This window comes from Eulemur rufifrons, chromosome 8, assembly GCF_041146395.1.
Source record: "Eulemur rufifrons isolate Redbay chromosome 8, OSU_ERuf_1, whole genome shotgun sequence".
Taxonomy (NCBI): domain Eukaryota; kingdom Metazoa; phylum Chordata; class Mammalia; order Primates; family Lemuridae; genus Eulemur; species Eulemur rufifrons.
In genome coordinates, this window is record NC_090990.1 from 87,686,513 (window position 1) to 87,707,235 (window position 20,723).

General features: G+C 38.9%; 1 protein-coding gene across 1 annotated transcript in view; it reads left to right on the forward strand.

Moving 5' to 3' along the window:
- PAPPA2 (pappalysin 2) overlaps window positions 1-20,723 on the forward strand; it is a 306,873-nt gene that overhangs the window by 106,568 nt on the left and 179,582 nt on the right. The window contains exon 3 of the mRNA XM_069478386.1: window positions 14,333-14,478. Coding sequence (XP_069334487.1) covers window positions 14,333-14,478 — 146 coding nt within the window. The remainder of the gene's footprint in view (window positions 1-14,332; window positions 14,479-20,723) is intronic.

Sequence of the window (20,723 nt, forward strand, 5' to 3'; positions counted from 1 at the left end):
TTATAAAAACTTTCCATCCTTCTCTGCATCCTGACTTAGTTTTCCCTGTCCTCTTCAGTCTTATTTCACTGCTGAGATTCTTGTCTATGCCCATTTCCTTTTCTTCCCTGTGCCCCACTCTCTGTCTAACCTATTGTGATCTAGTTCTGTCTCTGCTGATCTTCTGGAATTGCTTTTGTCACAGTTACTAACCTTCCCCTTGTTTTTACTTCTAATGGTACTTTTCTGTTTGTCTCTTACTTCAATTGCCAAGAACATTTAGAAAGATCTTCTCCCTTGGCTTTGGGGATGCCAACTCTGCTGGATTTCTTCCTGCCTCTCCACCAGTGCTTCTCAGACCTCTTTGCCAGTTTCTTTGCCTCTGCCTATTTTTTAAAATTTACTGTTCCTCAGGGCTTATCCTATGCCTTTTCTTCTCAATCCGTATACTTTTTCGTGGGCTAGATTGAGGCCTTTGAGACCCTCAGGAAAGATCTCCCCTTCACCGTCCCATGATATGCAATTCAAAGCTAAATATTTATTTTGTTAAACAGAGCAAAATTAATATTGTCTCTTTCTAGATTTTCAGATTACATACTTCTGGATATATTTTTGAAAATGAACTCTCTCTTTTTTCTTGTCCCCTAAGCATGTGTGGTACTGAGGGTACCTATAAGGAAGTCAGCAATGCACTGTTTTATTCTTCCCATATCTTTAGCTGTCATCTATGTGTTAATGTTTTCTAAATTTATATAATGCTCAGGTTCATAGAATCATATATACAACTGTCTAATTATCATCTCTGATTTGATTATTACAGGAGACTCAAATCGCCACCCAAACCTGTTCCTCCTTCTGTTTCCCACCTCCTGGGTAACTGAGCTACCCAGTTACTCAATTTAAAAACTAAGGAATCATTTTGAACTCTTCCTTTTCCTCGCTCACTTCATTCCATTAATTACCAATTTCTCCTGGTTCTATGTATAAGTATCTGTCAATTCCAACCACACCCTTCTAGCAGGCTTCTCTGCCCCTCATTTCGCCCCCTTGAGTACTACTCCATACTTTCTCAACATCAATCTTTTTAAAAGGCAGATCTACCCCCTCCCACCTGTCCAATCCCTGTAAATTCACACCTAATAGGTGTGGTGCTCATGGTCTGGGTTGCACACGCTTGTAGTTCTGATTTGGGTGGTGCAAATGCAATAGATGTAACCCAAATGTTTATATCCCTGTAAAAATTTTGAAATAAAAAATAAATAAAAGGCAGATCTAATCATGTTCTTTCCCTGCTTTAAAGAACTCTAAATGTCTTGCTGTGGTTAGAAGGGCCTTTTGGGATCTGGCTGCTGTTAACCTTTTTAGCATCAATCTTTCCACTTCCTTCCAACTTTCATGAACTACTTCCCCTCTTTCTTGGGCCACTGGGCCTTCATACCAATGGCTGCTTCTACCTTCCCTGACACCTTCATCTCTAGGTCTTGGTATAGATGTCCATTCTGGGAAGACTTCTCCCACACCCCAACTTCTGGCAAGGTTCTCCTGTCCATGGGCTCTCATCTTTTACTTTCACTGCTAAAGCACCTACTGAGCACTGGTCCTACTGGCTCCCCTAATAAGCCACAGACTCTGTAAGAGGAGACATATTGTCTGACATATTGTTCAGCCTTGTAACCCAGCTATTCAGCACACAGCCTAGATTTAGTGGTTCTTCAGTAAATCCTTTCTGAATTGACGAGTGTGTCCCTCTCTCTTTAAAGTAAAAATGTAAAGGATTTTCAATGATCAATGTTCTTAAAGGATCAGTTAGCCTTTCCCATTTCAATAAAATAGAAAGTCATGAGTTAAGTTTGGTGCATGTGTATTGTCAAAAATAACTGACTTCTGGGATGTGTGTGTGTGTCTGCATGTGTATGTATGACATGTTACAGAAAGAGTGCTTTGCTTGAGAACAGGACTTAAGGAAACCTTTTAAAATGTTCTAAAGTGATGGGGGAAAGAACTTTAAGAGAAGAGAGAAGAAACACTAAAGAATGACTAAAATACTAGATGAATTCACGAGTTTTTACCACTAGCTGAAACACATCGTGTCTGCTCCAGTTACCCACAATGACCACTCTTCCTGGGGAAAGCTTCCTATTTTTAACCCCAATGTAATGCCAGTGGAATTACATTGCCCATTCCTACTCAGGCCCCGAGAGCTTATCATCATAGAGTGTTTTTGCCAAGAGCCTGCTCTGCCTTTATTCACCATAGGAAGAGTTGTCAAAGAGAGAAGGAGAGAAAGATGTGTTGGGCATATTTTTTCTCATGCTGTATGAGTAATATATAGAGGCGTCAGGTCCTATATACTACTCTATGAAGTTTGGCTCTTTCAGATACAACTGGCTCCTGTGGTTTAAGAGGATTCCTCAGCAGGGCAATATCAGTAAACCTGAGAGAGGGGAAGAATGAGGCATTCTCTGCCTTATTTTTCACTTAGAGTCTATCTCCACCATGAATGTAATCAATATATAATATAATATATCAATATTGAGTAAGCACTTGCTAATATGCAAGATGATATACTACATTGCAGTCTCACTGACAAAGGCATGATACTTGCCTTCTGGGATCTTTGTTCAGCTAATGAAATATAAAGTATGCTCTCTATTATATATACATATGTATATATGCTTATATATAACATGCTATTATACTATCTATTATTCTTGTTGATGCATATTTGAAACTCATATAGATATCTTCTTAAATATCTAGAATTAGTATTTCTATTGTTGGGAAATATTGCCAAAGCAGATTTACATATATTATGTGTTTAGATTAGACTAAATGACATAGGGGTTCAAAGTAGGGGCTCATTTTAGGCTGGGGTGATCAGTGAGGGCTTCACAGAAGAGGTGTGATAGAAAAAGGGCCTTGGATATCAGTCAGAATTTTGATAATTGAAGATGAAAGGGGAGGACAGCATAAGCAAAGCAGATAGATGAAAAATAAAAAGCAGAGGCATGCTTGGTGTCATTGAGCAAATCAATTACTCAGTGCTGTTGTGGTGCTGGTATAAGCCTGAGACAGGCTGGGGCCTGATCAAAGGGTTTTGAGTGGCCGCTTTAAAGGAAACCTACAGGTTTCCTACAAGTAGGCCACAGGGAATCAAGAGTGAACAGAATCCACATCTTTGCAATTGTGAATTGTAAACATTCGAGTGCAGGTGTCTTTTTGATAAAATGACTTTTTTTCCTTTGGGTAAATACCTAACAGTGGGATTGCTGGATCAAATGGTAGGTCTACTTTTAGTTCTTTGAGGAATCTCCACACTGCTTTCCATAGAGGTTGTACTAATTTGCAGTCTCACCAACAGTGTATAAGCATTCCTTTCTCTCTACATCCACACCAGCAGCTATTGTTTGAACATTAACTTTGATGTTGTACAGAGTTATCTAGAATGGATGTGATATTAGAGGAAGAAAAATATGAAGACATTATAGAACATCAGAAATACAGTAAAAAGAATCTATTCCAGATAGTGGCAGTGGAAAGGGGAAAATAAAGATATATTTTAAAGATTTTGTGAAATAAGACTCTGTAGAAGTTGGAGACTGCTTAAATGGTTAGGTATCTAGCCATAGTTTAAAGCTAAGCACCTAGTAGAATTATTGTGGCATGAATAGAAAAGAAAATCAAATCAGAATGGGGATCTGGGTTGGGTGGGAGGATTAAATGAAATATATAACTTGTGGATTTGAGGTAATAAAGGCCACATTAGTTTCTTGGGGCTGCCAGAACAGAGTACCAAAAGCTGGGAGGCTTAAACAACAGATACTGATTGTCTCACTGTTCTGGAGGCCAGATGTCCAAGATCAAGAGTTGGCAGGGTTGATCCTTCTGAGGACTGTGAAGGAGAATCTATTCCAAGCCTGTCTTCTAGCTTCTGGTAGCTCAGATGTGGCTTGGCTTGTAGCTAGCATTCCCCCTGTGTCTTCACATCATCCTCCCTCTGTGTGTGTCTGTCTCTGTGTCCAAATTTCCCCCTTTCATAAGGACACAGTCATAATGGATTTGGGCCCACTCTAATGACCTCATCTTAACTTGATCATCTGCAAAGACCCTATTTCCAGATAAGGCCACTATCACAGGAACCAGGGTTTAGGACTTCAACATCTTTTAGGAGGACACAATTCAACCCCTAACAGTGGCTATCCCAGTAGACATGTTCAAAAAGTGCAAGAAAATAAAAGGGGGGTGAGATTCAGATATAGAAATGATTTGTATTAAGATAATCATTGAAATAATGAGAATGTATTTGATCTTTAAGATTGCGATAATTCAGAGCAGGGATGGTTCAATTTAGTGTTCTGCTTAATATAAGAAATACCTCGTTAACATCTCTGCCAAGTGACCCTTTAGCTTCTGCTTGAATATTTGTAGTGGTAGGGAAGTTATTTCTTAACAACTAAAATTTGGTAAGATTTTCTATATCTTGAGGCAAAATATGGCTCTGCATAATTTTACTCACCAGCCCCAATCCTTCCTTCTGGAACTACACAGAGCGAGCCTCTTCCATGTAATCAAACTGCAAACATTTAAACAGTTTTCAGGCTGCCCCCCCGCCCCCCGCCCCCACCAGCTCTGCTAAATAGTCACCATTTCCTCTGCCAGTCTTCACATGGCATGGCTGCCAGATCACCCTATTTTTCAGTCTGCTTCTTCCGGGAATGTCTTTCAAAGTTCCAATGACCTTAAAGAAGGATAGTGCTGACCAAGTCGTTATAAATCTGTGATTATACACATTTTTTATTTACTTTATAAAACTCTCATGAGAGATTTATCAAATGTCCTGAATCTAGATACACTGTCTCCAAAGAGTTGTCTTGCTCTAGGATATCTAGCAAAATAACCAAAGCAACAACAAAAGAAATGTGATTAGTTTTGCATGGATTTTTTTCCTAGTGAGCCCATGGTGGTTTCTGGTAATCACCTATTTCTTATCTAAGTAGTAAAAATTTGTTTATTATTATTTAATAATGTATTGAAGATATTTGAGGGAATTAACACTGAGCTAGCTAATCTAGTTTCCAAATCTCTCCTTTTTCCTCTACCAGAAATTGAAATATCTTTCAGTCTTTAGCCTTTTTGTGCTGCTCCATTACCTGCGAAGTCTGGTGCTAATTTTTATGCAAGCATCAAAACAAGTCTTTTGAGGATCTTAGGAGATATACTTCTTGTGATTCTGGAGAGTAATTCATTCAAAAATAATTCTTGCATGTTTCTTTGCTCCACTAGGACTTCTAATTTCTTTATTCATTTTTATTTGGCTTGAATATATCTTTCCTGACTTTTCTACTTTGAGAATGAAAATCAAATATTGAAAACAGAGTTGGAATGTCATCTCTGAATCAGTCAAGATTTAGTTGCAGAAAACAGAAACTGCTGTAGCTATTTTAATCAAAAAAGGATTAAATATAGGAATTGAGTTGCTTACAAAAATCTTTGTAAGAGCTAGGGTTTGAGGATTGAGGCATCTAGGAACATCTCTCAGAGCAACACAGCAGAGCTGGCTTGCAAGTGGAGCTGCTAGCCTGCCACAGACAGGGAGCTGGGAAGCCTCAGGTCCTTGTTAGAATCACCAGTTTCAGGAACACATGGCCCAGTTGCTATTTGGATATGAGGACCCCACTGATGCCATCACTGACTCACACTGTGGCCCACACCAACAAAGACTGTTCGCTTCATAGCTTGCCTCTTGAAACCTGCACTGTCAGTGGCTGGATGTTAGAGAACTGTTGCCAGCCATGCTTGCAGGCAGAGCAAGTGTGAATAGCTAGAAGGAAGGTCTTCATCTTACTGTCACCTTCTGACACTAATGAGAGCACAACTGATGGTAGACTCTTAATCATATCCAAATCCCTGGGTGCAAAGGAGCTGAAGAAGTGTAAAAGTTAACTTTTCTGTCCTCCGGATGGTGAGACACACTAGAAAGAAAGTGGAATAGATGTGCACAAACCAATTCACAACATCCATCATAAACTTCCACAGTGCCTTATTAGCATCCGATTCTCTAAGCATATTTTTCACTCCATTCTTGCATACCGTGTTGTGCAGACTTCTATCATAGTGCCTGTGACCTTGTATTCTAATGATTTGTTGACATGATAGTCTTCCTCACTGCACTTATTGCAAACAAGAGCCCTATCTTATGTATCTTTCCATTTTCCAGGCCCAATAAAGTGACTCTCAGATAATAGGGAAACCAATTTGAGAATAAAAGAAAGAATGTGTGCTTTAAGGTTAGAAAAACTTGAGTTTAAAACTTTCCTCCAAAACTTACAAACTGTGTGATTTTGAGCAAAATACTTAATCTCTGTAAGCCTTAGTTTCTTATCTGTAAAGTGAAATAATTATGCTAGCCTCATAATGCTGTCATAAGATTCGCATCTGTCATACAGTTGTGACTGAATTAATTGTGATCACTATTAATATTAGGGGCAAATAAATCGTGCCAGGAAAATGAATTATTGAATGAATTTCCACTTTAATGATTATTCATCTTGGCAGCAAGACAGACTTCTGAGAGTTCAGCTTTATTTCTCCTTCTTTATCATTATATTCATTCTATTTTGCTTAATATTCTGAAAAATATAAAGTTTAAAATACATCATCCTTTGCATTTTTTTATGTTTATGTTGGTTCCGGGCTTTATCTTTTATTTTTTTACCCTATTTAATTTTTTATAGTTTTATGCTATTCCTTCTTCCAAAATCTACATGTGTTCTCTTAAAATTTTACCTCCCCAGAGAGTTCCATTACAGAATCTGGTTATTTTTGATGCTGTATATCTCCTTTCTTTTTTATTTGGACAAGTGAGAATTAAAAGCAAACTATCATATATTTTTGTCATTTCCTGAACTTTTTGAGAGTGAAGAAAAATATTTATCAGAAGTGCTGCCATTGTTATTATCAGAACCAGCCTTCTGGTCAGGATAGTCTCACTTGAAGTTCCGGGTCATCCCTATGGCCTTCTTCTGTGTCAATTTTGGAACCTGCTATTGGGAGATATCACACGACTTTTTGTCTGACCAGGCCAGCTGTAGTTTGTGCCTGTTAGAGTTTCACTTCTGTTTTATTTTAACTAAAAAGTTCCCATTGTGGCTTTACTTCAGGTCTTGGATGTAACTGTGTTTGCTCCCTTTTTGCACTGTGATAATCCCTCCATTTCATTTGACTTGCTTCTTTTACACAAAGTGTGCCCCTTCCTTACACATGGTCCATGATCAGCTCTCCACCAAGTCTGGAAGATGATACTTGCTTCCCTATATTATGTTTGTGAACTTTGTTGCTGGCTGTGTAGACCTAGCTGGAGCCATAGGTATTGTCATTCACAATACGGTTTATTGAATGTTTATGTGTGACACTTTACAAATGTTGCTCATTTTTTACTCCCAATAATTATATGAGGTAGGTACTTTCATTGATCCCATTTTACAGTTGAGGAAACAGGAATAGTGATGGTAGGTACCTTGCCAGTGTCACATGACCATTAAGTGGAAGAGGTGAGACTTCACTTGCTGCCTTCATCTTTGGTTTGAGCACTTTCTCTCAAGCTCCATTGGGTGCCTCTGTCACCCCACTTTCCTTTTCTCTGCCCCACATTTTTTTCTTCTAAGTATTTTGACCTAGTGAGTTATGTGACTATTCTCACCTCGCCCCCCTCCACCAATAAGTTTTTTTGTATGGCTCTCTTAATATGGCAGGTAAAATACTGCCAAGAACTGAAGGGGTAGGATGCACCCATTTCTTCCTCTTGAGCCCGTAATTCTGGCATCACAGGGCAGAGTCTTTTAAAGCAAATCCTTTCCTTTGTTGCCATCTTTTGAAGCCAATGTTCACTCCCTTTATGCTTTTTTATTTTCCAAAGATATTATATTGGCAGTGAAAAGAGATGTATTACTTTTCTATTCCTGCTGTAACAAGTTACCACAAGCATAGTGGCTTAAGTTAACATAAATTTACCTTCCAGTTCTGTAGGTCATAAGTTTAACACCAGTCTCACTGGGTAAGATCAAGGTGTTAGCAAGTCTGCGTATCTTTCTAGAAGTTCTAGAGGACAATCTGTTTCTTTGCTTTTTCCTGTCTCTAGAGGTCACCCACATTCCTTGGCTCATGGCCCTTCCTCCTTCACAGCTTCACTGTAGCGGCTCTCGGGTCCTGTGTCCATCACCACATCTCTGTCTCTGACCATGGGCAGGAAAAGGTCTTTGCTTTCAAGGAATCATGTAATTAGATTGGGTCCAATCAGGTCATTCAGAATAATCTCCTTATCTCATGGTCTGTGCACTCCTAGTTACATCTGCAAAGTTTTTTGTTTGTTTGTTTGTTTGTTAGGTAACATATTCCCACATTCCAGAGATTAGGACATGGATATCTTTGGGGGCCAAAGAAGATATTATGATAGCAGACTTCAAGTCCTTTCAACCTCCAATTACTTCTTTTATTTCAACCTTAAGTTCTTGTAAAGCATAAACATTTCTAGAGAAAAATTTCGTTTTACTCCTAGTAGCATTCATTCACACATAAATTAGCAAAAGTGACTTCATATTTTGGTTTTAATGGGTCTCATCAGGTTCTCCATATCTGAATTTCAAGAAACAAATATATTCCCATCTGAGGATGTCTTGGTGATGATGACATCTGATCTCTTGTGTGGCCTTTGGATGGGAAATAATAATCACCACTATGTTCCTTTCTCCTGCGATCATTAGCAGGTGGCTAATGATTACACTGAGAGAGTGGAGTGAAGAAGGAGGAATTGGGGAGGAATCATGGTTTTTCTACTCATGTCATGGGGAGGATGACAGGAGTAGCACAAGTTCAGAGAGGGACCCAGGAGGAGAAGCAGGGGTAGGGAGGATTGTGAGTTTAGTATTGATAAATTGAACTCCTGTCCACATAACTCTGTGGGCTTGAGTGAAACCATACTACCATTAATAATCCAATTACATTAGCTCAAGGCATAACTATAAAATCTTATTCTCATACAATGCTCCCTTTCTCTAGTATTTCTGGAAGTCTTCTGAAGGGTGCGCCTTAAAAAGTATGTCCACCAATTTCTGTGGTTCTTTTGCTGTTTGCCATTGAACACTGGCAATGGTATTTACCTTGTCTACTGATACTCAGCATTTCCAGATGATATTCTGCTCTCACTATTTCTATGGAGAGAAGCCGGCCTTCTCAGGGAGTTGGCTTCTGATGCAAGCCAAGGCTGTAAAGCTGTGAAGTGCCAGAATGGTGCTGACATTCCTTAATTCTTACCAGAAATGGAGAGGGTAGCCTTTATCCTCAATTGGTGCTACATTTTATTACTAAGCTTTAAAGCAGAATTGCTTGTGTGTCTTGGAATTCACAATTTTTTTTTATGAAAAGTTCTTTTTGCTTCTTCCTAAGAAGCTCAAAATCGAATTTGTAAAATTAGGTAGGGGACAAAATGCCAATGTGTTCTTTCCCTTGTCCTTGATTTTTTTCTTTTATCTTTCCATGGACACAGGCACACATGTCCTCTGTATTTAACCAAAGCTCAACCCTTCTTGCAAATCTTCTTATGGAAAAAGATGTCCATAAATTCACCAGCTGGCCCCCTATTTCAGATGCATTGGAATTCACTATGTCTGAATTTCTTTTGAGCTCAGGTAGAACCATCCACCACATTGACATGCTGACTTCAAGATGTCTGTGGAAAACCAGGTAGAGATGCTGAATTGCTAGAGGGAAATTTTGGAGGAGAGGTAGGACTAGATACATTTATATATTTGGGAGTTATCCAAACAGTGATGGTGCTTCAAAGTTTAAGCATAGAAGAGTTCCCAACGGTGAACATGGAGAGTAAGAAAAGAAAGGGCCACAAACAGAACCCTGAAAAATAACTTTTGAGAATTAGAAGGGGAAAGAGGAACCTACAGCAGAGAGTGAGAGTCAGTGGTCTCAAAAGCAGGAGGAGAACTGGGAAAGAGTGTTGTAATGAAAGCAAAGGAAGTAGAAAGTTTTAAGGAGGAAGAAGTAACTAATAATATATAAATGCAACACAAGTTTCCAATAGAAGAATGACTGAATTTTTTATTATTTTGTAGGCAGAGAAAATCAAGAGGTCAATGACAACTTTAGGGAAAGCAATTTTGATAAATTGGTGCAGATGAAAGCCAGGTTATAATGGCATTAGGAGGTACATGGAAAAAAGAGTAAATGGGAGATGAGGAAATTATTCTTTTAAGAAATTTGAATTGGAAATGAAGAAGGAAAAATTAAGAGTGTTAGCTATAATTTGCTCAGAAAACCTCACCCTGTGGGACAAGGGGAAAGAATAAAAATAGATAAAAAGGTAAATAAGTTTAAATGTGTGCGTGTGTGTGTGTGTGTGTGTGTATGAGAGAGAGAGAGATAAGGTTCATGATGAATGGCCTCAATGTTACCATCAAAGGCGTGGGCATGATCATCTACTAGGAGTCAAGGGAATAAGAGATTGAGGTGACAGGGACTGAAGAAGAATATTGAAAATTTCAAATAATCCCTGGAGAGGAGATGACTACAAACAAGCACAAGTACAGATGGGTGAAACTGAAGATCCACATGGGATCAAAAATTAAAAAAACAGTCTGAGCAAGGGTGACAATGAGAATCGATGGCCAAAGTGGGGTGAAGCAAAGGTCCTCAGAAGTAAAGACATCAGGAATAAGACTGTGTCTTCAGTGGAAGTGTCACCTCAGTGTTGAAATTTCCTCAGGTAGGGACAGGAGGAGAGAAGGCTAAGTTTTGAGATTGCACTGGGCAGCTGGGGGAATTCTACTTGGTGCTCTTGGGGCCTCCGCATCCCAAGTGTGGGCACTGCGAAAGGGCTGGGGAGCAGGTCGAAGGTGACATTCCCCAGGAAGAGGAGTATAGTGGCAGATGGGGTAGGGGACGGGATGGCAGGGGATCCCTTCTGTATATTTTGGGTAGAGAGCCATGTTTTTCAATAATGGCAGGACGGTTTAGGTTTAAACAAACCAAATATTGTGACTTTGGCATAAATTGTTTTGGTGAGGGGAACTGGCGGAGGGTCCTTGGGGGTCTCTGTTTTCATCCTCCTGGAGGCTGCCTCACTTTGTGGGAAGTGGGGCTGCGGCTCCGAATCTCAGAGTGCACATCCATCCTGATGCCTTGTTTTTCAACATGCCAATTTTGATATTGATTCAACTACCCTCAGACAGCTCAGGACCTTTTTCTTTTTTCTGGACTCCTTCTTGAATTATTATCACCAGATAATGGAGTTATTTATGTAATAAACTAGAGCACAGTCATTCTTTATACCCTTTTATTTTACTTCATCAGGAACTAAGCAATAGTTGGAGTTTGGGGCTGGCTGGGTGTTGGCAGTCAGGGGGCATGGCAGAAACCAGCATGAATGCACCAAGTCAGGGGCGATGAGTCACAGTGGACTGGAAACCAGGCAATGGCTATTCCCAAACCAGTAGGTCACAGTCATAAGACAGAAAAGCAGGTGAGTATTCTTCCAGAGGGCCTGTCGGAAATAATGGGCTTGAGCAATGCGGCAGCACAGCTTGATATGTCAGCCTCAAAGAGTGCCTGTTTCTGAAACAATTTTTATAGAAATCAAGGTACAACTTTATTTTTGTCTGTCTGAAGCTATCAGGGAGACATATATGTAAGTATTTCTATCTAGAGCGTGGAGAGTATAAATAAGCAAAGGTAGATTTTGGCAGAAATTAAGCAGAATAATAATGCAGTTCATCTCCTTTAATCCATAGTTCTGGTCATGTGCATGACCTTCTTATGCATTTTACTGCCTTTATGTATGGCATTTTACCTTCTCTTGAATATTAAGTTCATTTGGTTGACAAATGAACTTATCTCTTAATACATCATTTGGTTGACAAATGAACTATCTCTTAATACATCATTTCTTAAACAAGATGGTTCAGAGTTTACCATTTTTATTCATCTTTCCCTATGCTAAGTCTGAAGTGGGCTCTGGTCATATTATAGAGAAGCTAAGACATTTGTCTTCATTAGCTCTGATTAACCTCTGAAAGGGTGCACATGTGTTATAACAGGCAGGGCATTCTGCATGGAAAGCAAACATCTCTATGCTTTTACCCTCTTTGGCTTAGGGAATGATCTGGACAGCAGTCTTTGTTTCCAGCAAAACAAGTCTTTCCCTTATCAGTTCAATTAATGACTCTTTCCAGCATTTCAAAATGTATTCTTCCCCTTATACTTGCTTACTTCTATCTGTATCTCTGTGGAGTGCAGGAGTATGAGCAACCACACCCAGTTTGCATGACATAAATTCTCTCTTCTGGAAGGATAATTTATGGCTAGAAAAAGGATTGGGCAAGGAAGAAAAGGGAGATGAGTAGAACCAGCTAATGAGGTTGGTGGTAGAGGAGGAGGCCTCTTGGCGGGTGCTCAAGGGAAATTAGTGGAACTGCTGGGTTGAGGGAGGATAGAAGGATGGTGGCCAAGGCTGGTAAAAGGCAGGCAGAGAAGCCAGTAACACACAGATAGCACAAGGAAACCACGCCAGGAACAGGGGATTGGGAAAGTGTGGGAGGAGAAGAGAGAAACTTGTCAAGTTACCAACTCCCAATTTTAACTGGAACCCTGGAATAGGAACAGAGAAAGGGCGAGACATTTCTTGCTCGGTACCTGGAGCTGAGGGCAGGTAGGCTCAGTCTCTAATTCTCTCTCTTCCCTTTGCCTCTCTTTTCTTCTTTCCCCTTCCTCTTCTCCTCTCTTTCTTCTAGCTTATTGAAACATCTCCATGCTGAGGAGTTACTTGATGTCATCATCTCCCCCAAACCATCAATTTGTCAATAAAGAAAATTATGGTTATTTCTAATAAAGAAGAAAGGGAAAGGGGATGTGATTAATGTCTAGGAAAACCAGGCAACAGTTCATGAAAGCAGCAGAAGGAATATCCCTCTGATCACATATGACATCACTTCATGGAGTTCGGAGGATTTCTTGTAACTGAGAACTATTTTTCCAAGATATTGTAAATCAGTAAAAATAGTACTTTAAAAGCCCTTTTATCCCAAGGATCTTTGATTCTAAAGCAAGGTCGTTTTTGCTTCTTTACTTTCATTCCTCTTTTTGGTCTTGTTCCAAAGAATACAGAGCAATGTTTGGGATACCTAGTACTCAGGTGCTTTTTGTCAGTACACCCTGCACGTGAATGAAACAGGTGGCATCAGTAGAGCACGCAGGAGCAGAAGGGCCAGGCGGTCCTGACGTGAGAGGTCTGAGCTGAGAGGTGACCAGCAACAATGAAGCAGAATCTGTAAGGGAAATTTCCAGCCTGTGTTGAGAGGGCTGTCTGCTCAGCTGACGCTGTGACAGGAACACGCTTCTCTGGAATGCAGAGCATGGCCACTGTGAGAAGCATCTGGTCCAAGGGACCACTGAGCTCTGGTTGAGTTGTTCCTTCTTAAAACAACTCTTTAGTGGGAATATTAAAACTCTATTTGCTTGTGGTAAAGTCTTAAGTTTCACTGATGCCAGGAAGCTAAAGGTCTTTGACTGTATATGAGTTTATAAAGAGACCAAATGCTCGTTTCCTTTTTTATAGACCGCAGGGCATGTGTTTTTAATAGATCTTAAATTCTTTGCTTCAGTGCAAACATAATACTGCCTGGTGCTTTGATGGCCACCAGTACACTTGGTGAGTGTCCTGAAGTGTCAGTGTAGGGGTAGAGTTTCTATGGATTAAAGGCCTAGAAAGAGAGAAGTACATACAATCACCATTCTTTGCTTTAGGGTGTCCTTCCCTGCCTATGACTCATCTCATTTTTTCCTCTTTTACTTTATGTTTGCTAGCTGCTATTTACCCTTTTATTTGGAAAAATAATACTTGAAGTAAGCATATGCTGAAATACAGATTCCAGGGGACCTCCTCTCATAATAAGGATCACACAATGTAATGAAAAAAAAAAAACAGAGACTGAGAGTTGGAAGCTCTTCTTCACTATGGCCTAGGAATAATTCTCAAGGCAAAAAATTAGCAATAGCATTGGATTTATCTTGAAGAAACAATCAGGGTGTGGAGTGGGGAATTGATTATGATGTCTAATACTGAGTATTCATACAAATATTATAGTTCTTTAAAAAGTCCAGATACTATTTATCTTGGATGTACACTAGTGCCTTTTTTCTGGTCTTCAGGACAGTCCAACCTCTGCATCTCTGTCCCTCCAAAAGGCATTGCTGGCTGAAAGTGTCATCAGAGTCTGATTAGGTCTGACTCTGCTGTGCTCTAAGTACCAGTTCTTTGGTGTGACATTTTCTCTCCTTGCCTGCTCTCTAGGGCATACATGAGTGTGAAGGAGCTGAAGGAGGCCCTGCAGCTCAACAGTACTCACTTCCTCAATGTCTACTTTGCCAGCTCTGTGCGGGAAGACCTTGCAGGTGCAGCCACCTGGCCTTGGGACAAGGAAGCCATTAGTCACCTGGGTAAGTGAAATGAAGGACAAATATGGTAGAAAAAACAAGGAGGTCTGGAGGAAGTTTGTGAAAGTGACTTTGGGGACAAAAGAAAGAAAGAGAAAAACATAAATTTACTCAATGAATTAACTGCTTTGGGCTGAGAATGGCTTTTAGGAGAGTCTGCCAAAATTTTTATGTAGACAAGTAAGAGGTATTGGAGCAAACAGTGACAAACACCCAGGACATTCTAGACTGAATCTATGACCTAGGTGTAGAAAAATTGCTAACATAGAATAAGATTCATTTTAAGTCTTGGGAGAGCCCCAAGAGGAAAACTACCAAGAAGGTGGCTAGACTGGGAAACCTGGTTTACAGTAATTACTGTACCAGAAGACTGGTGGGCTCCTGGCATAGATTGCACTCCTGAGGAGATCCTGGGAAATTCAGGCAGATGGGGCTTACCTGCTCTCCCAGGAAGAGGGAGGACAACTTGACACTGCATGCAACTACTGAATATTTAAGAAAGATAATCCCTTTTACAATGTCTTATTCCCTTATAAAGGGAATCTTACTGACCAGCCAGTGAGGGTTATTAAATCAGTTTAATAAACATGTGGCTGAAGAGTAATTGTTGAACAAAGTTTGTATACATTTTCAAAAACTCTTAGATAGGTGTCTACCAAAATTTATTTTAAAAATGATTTGCCATAATTGAGAGGAATATTTCCTGTTGAAAAGAGAATGATCATAGAGACTAAATCATTTTGTAAATGATTTAAACAAAATTATGCAAAATTAATCATCTTAGTAATCAAATATGAAGTAGAGAGGAATAAATTGAAGGAAGATCACAAAATGCTGTGTATCTCAAACACTACGCATGACAGGGTCATTGTGAAATGGATTCTAGAACATAGTGAGTTGACGATCAAAGAAAATATGAGCAAATATCCAAAGGATAGCTAGTGTTGTGGATTGGAGAAGGAAGAAGATGAGCTGTAGGTAAGCAATAGATGAAAAAATATTACTGTTGCTCATGCAGGAGCCAGAACACAAAAATCCATGAAGTGAATCAAGTTGAGATCCAATTATATGTAATTAAACATGTAGGGATCCAAACTGAATACTTTGCTAGCATACATAGCTGGGTTTTCTTGGCTCTACAGTATCTAATACAGTTTTAGGGCCCAGTAATCCTTTTATCACTAAACTTTGTATTTCCAGTTCTGGTACATAAGAAAATCAGAAAGTTGTGATGTTAGTGGTGGCCTGAGGCTACCAAGACAAGAGCATTGCATGTGCTGATGACTTATTTCCAGGTTCCCTAAATAAAGACCTAGTTTTTCCAGGGATCCAGTATGAACCAAAGAAGGTATTCATGTCATCTGCAATTATTGTAAGTGGATAACCATAGAAAGAGGGGCTGCTGGGCAGAAGGAGGCATTTTGTTGAGCCTGTCAAAAATAAAAGGACTTGTAAATCATAGGCTGCATTTTATGGCTGATAGTTTCAGGAAAAGTGCCAAAGGATTTTTGAAAGGACTGACAGGGAAGGCTAAAGATTTAGTTCACACATTTCCAATATAGCCAGATAAACTGGAGATACTCCTGTACTTTCCAGATGAAAGTTAATGGGAGTCATTCTAGCCTTCCTGGTAGCAAAGGGTGTACTAGAAGGTCATATTCCAATAATCCATGGAATAGTGAGTATGGATGTCTTGAATTATCCTCATCAAAAGCAACAGTAGCCAAGAGGGCACATACCACTGCAAGAAAGCACATCCAAATTGGTGCACATCGGAACCACTAAGGGTAACTTTTTTGGTGTATATGTGAGGGGGTCTAGACAGCAAGGTTCACCCAGCAATGGATTCCATGAGCCTTGGGTCTATCATTGGGAACTCAATCTACTTAGTTTAAAAAAAACCCTTAAAAACTTATCTTCCTGGCCTTTATGGAGACAAATTTGACCTCTTGATAAGAATTGTTGGGCAGGGGCATATCACTGGATGTTTTGTAACTTTATTGGAGTTAAGCTTTGGCAAGATTCATTTAAATACAAAAAAACTGGATAAAATACTTTTAAAAATTATTTATTTGAAGGCATAAAACAGTGGCAACAAGGACTTGAGGGGTCCAATCCTAGGAAGAAAGAAAGACACATTGAAGTGAGCCCAATATATATATATATATATATATATATATATATGTAGTTTTTTTCCTTTCAGAGAAATTGCCAAATTCTTAGTGAAAGAAATAGAGGCAGAGCAGAGAAAAGCAACCTAGAGCTTGCCTTAGTCTCACTGCTGTGAAGACAAAAATTAGAGTTCAGGCCTTCTAAGGCATCCAAGACTTGAGGGACCAAGATCAAAGAGACATGGAAATCACAAAAAGTGAGCCTGATTCTCTGCTCATGATTTTTTTTAAGATACTTGCTAATTACTAAACTATGCATTCTTAGGACCAGTGGCCAAGAAAACAAGTAGAAAATAACTTCTGAGAGATTAAAAAGCCAAACAGTGATTTTAGGAGTCTCATAACAGGAGAGAAAAAATTTGGAGTTGAGACCTTGTCAAGGAGGGGCTCTGAGATGCCCTAGATGTTGGGGCAAACAGAAATAGTCTAGCTCATACAAAGCCTAAATTCCAGTCTGAAACATTCTTAATCCCTGTTTGGAGGAATTTTATCTGACTATATTCTAACTGCCTAACAAAAGAAAGTTGAATATTCTTTGGAGGAAGACAAAATCATTAAGAGCCTCTATATTTCATGCACAATGTCCAGCAATCAATAAAAAACTGCTAGTTATCCCAGGAGACAGGGTCATATGGGGTTAAATAAAAGAAACAAATGATACAGATCCACAGATTATCCAGATATTGGAGTTATTGGACACTGGCTTTATTTATGATAAATACATAAAAATAAACAAAAAGATGCATAGTTTCTTCAGAGAACTGGAATCTATAGTCATGAATCAAATGGAAATTTTAGAATAAAAATACAAGTAACTAAAATTAAGAAATTAATAGATGGTTTTATGAGCAGAAGAAAGAATCAAAGAACTAGACAATAGTAGAAAATTTACAGATTGAAGCTCAGCAAGAGAAAAAGTGATGGGAAAATATAGAAAAGAGCTAGCAAGCATTTGAGACTTGACGAAAAATTTCTATTGTAAATTAGAGTTCTACAATATTCGAAGAGATAATGCCTAAGAATCTTGCAAACTGACAAATGATATCAAACCACAGTTTCCAGATGTTTCATAAACTCCAAGCAGGATAAATTGAAAGAAAATATTTGCAAAACATGTATCTGGCAAATGACTTGTATCTAGAATATATAAAGAACTCTCAAAACTCAGCCATGAAGAAGGATGACTTAATGCCTTTTGCAACAATTTGGTTGGAACTGGAGACCATTATCCTAAGTGAAGTATCTGAAGAATGGAAAAACAAACACCACACGTGGGGCTCACTGTCAAATTGGAACTAACTGATGAGCACACATGTGCACAGAAGGAGGAATAACTCAATGAAAATCAATCGGAGGTGGGGGGAAGGGCAAAAACCTACCTAACAGGTACAGTGAACACTATCTGAGTGGCAGGGATACTTCTAACTGTGACTCAAGCATTACAAAAGTGATCCATGCAACCAAAAACATTTGTACCCCCTCATACTTTGAAGTTAAAAAAAAAAAAACCTCAATAGTAAAACAAATAAACATTTCAGTTAGAAATGGGCAAAGATATAAACAGACATTTTACCAAAGAAGATATATAGATGGAAAATAAGCACATGAGAAAGTGTTCAGCATAATTAACCATTAGAGAAATGCAAATTAAAAGCACCGTGAGGTAAAATTCACACCTATCAGAAAAGCTAAAATAAAAAAAAATAGTGGCAATACTAAATGCTGATGAGGATGCAGAAAAAGCATACATTGCTGATGGGAAAGTGAAATGGTACGGCCGCTCTGGAGAATACTGTAGCAATGTCTTATAAAACTAAACATGCACTTACTATGTGATCCAGTTATTATTGTACTCCTGGTCAATCTCAGAGAAATGAAAATATATGTCCACTCAAAACACCACACATGAATCTACATAACAGCTTTATATGTAATAGACCCAAACTGGAAATGACAAAAGTGTCCTTTGGTGCTAACTGCTTAAATAAACTGTGGTACATCCACACAATGAAAACACTATTCAACAATAAAAATGGACAAAGTATTAATACATGCAACAACTTAGATCTCAAGGGCATTATACTGAGTGAAAAATATCCAATCCCAAAAAGTTACATGCTGTATGATTCCATTTATGTAGTATTCTCAAAATGACAAAATTCTAGAGGTAGAGAACAAATTAATGGTTTCCAGGGTTTAAGAATGGGGAGGGGATTGCTGGGGGTGGGGAGGAAGGGTATAGGTGTGCATGTGACGTAGAGGATAGCAGGTGGGGGATCTTAATAGTGATGGACCAGTTCTGTATCCTGACTGTGGTGGTGGTTACACAAATGTATACATGTGATAAAATTGAATGAAAGTACACATACACACACATACAAGTGCATGTAAAAACTGTTGAAATCTGGCTAAGGTCTGTGACCTCTACACATAAGCAGAGTACTTTACATACAGCATATGCTCTGTGAATGCTCACTGGATGAAGGGATAGACAAATTAATGAGTTAAGGTATGAAATTTAAAGGGCTTCAAAAGAAATGTTTAAATTATCTCATGAATCATGGACTTATAATGAATTGCAAAAGAACCAAGAGATGTTTATATTTTATTCTTAAACCTTTGTGCAGTAACCATATTCCCCTACAACATGGTTCTTAATGTGCTTTTCAGAAGTAGAAGACTAGACTGAACAGCACACAAATCTGACTCAATACGAAATTGCTTGTGTTCTTATTTATTTCTTCTCGTTCAGTCATAACTGTGATTGAACAAAGGAACCGTATGGACCTAAATCAGGTGTAGAATAGTACAGACAGCTGACATAACATGCTAGGGAAAGGACGTTTAGAATTTTCAAAATAGAGCCTTTTCAAGACTCAAGATAGGATATCTGTTTGTGTCAACATGTCAGGGCCCTACATTTTGAGGGTCAGTTGAGTGACCTAGCAGGTAAGCACACTAGTCTGAAGTTTGAAGATTGAATCCAATTTCTGACTACCAATGGCTTAAGTCACTATGTGGAAAGACTAATATAATTTGTTGTCTTGCTTTGCCATCAACACAATTTCTGCCTTTTAGTATGCTTTTGTGCTTTCAGTGTTGTGTTAATGCAGGAAAGAGTTTTGTATAAGTGGATGAATGAGTGAGATGCCCTTGAGCACTAATGTTCAGGGGTTTGAACATTTTTAGCTGCAGTAAACAGCACCTGAACTGAAAATATGTCTTCAAAAGCAACACTTAAATCAGTGGTAAACCAGCCCTTTTATAAACTGTGGACACCATACTCATGATCATTCATTCATTCATTCAAAGAAAAACTGTTTGTGGCAATACCATAGGTAGAACAATGAGAAGAGTCCACCCTCCAGGGTATGTAGCCTGGCTGGGAGACGGACATGCAATGCAGACCTGTCACGCTGTGTGACAGCCCCACCCATGAGGTTAGGCAGGAAAGTGGAAGAGAAAATGCCTAATTGTGCTGAAGGCATCAGGGAAGAGTTCTCAGAGGGCCCAGGGCTCGAGATGAGCATTGAAGGAGAAGTGGGAGTTTGCTGCGTGGACAGTGGAGGCTTCCAGAGTGACAGAACTGGCAGGCGGCAGGGCCCAGTGCTGTTAAAGACCCCCACGCACTTGGAAATGGGATGTGCTTCCACAGCTTCATTTTCATTCTTAATAGACTTTTTTAAAAAGAAAAGAAAAGAAATCAAAAAAAAAAAAAAAGAAGAAGAAGAAGAAATGGGATGTGCTTGGCATGGCCATTGCAGTGCCCTTCGAACTCATTTTTTCTTCTTGAACCCTACAGAAGACTTTTGAAAAACCCGGTACTCCTTCACACATTCTTTAACAGCTAAAAATTTAATTATAAGTTTAATAGTAGCATGGATGGTAATTCCTGGCATATTATTTTATTTTAAACTTGACATTTTAAAATAAATCTTAAATTTATTTTTCTAAGATTTTTTGTGCCATACTGATTTTTTTATTTCAGCATATTGTGGGGGTACAAAAGTTTAGGTTATGTATATCGCCCTTGCCTCCCCACCCCCATAATCACTATCATTCTTTTAAAAAAATCAA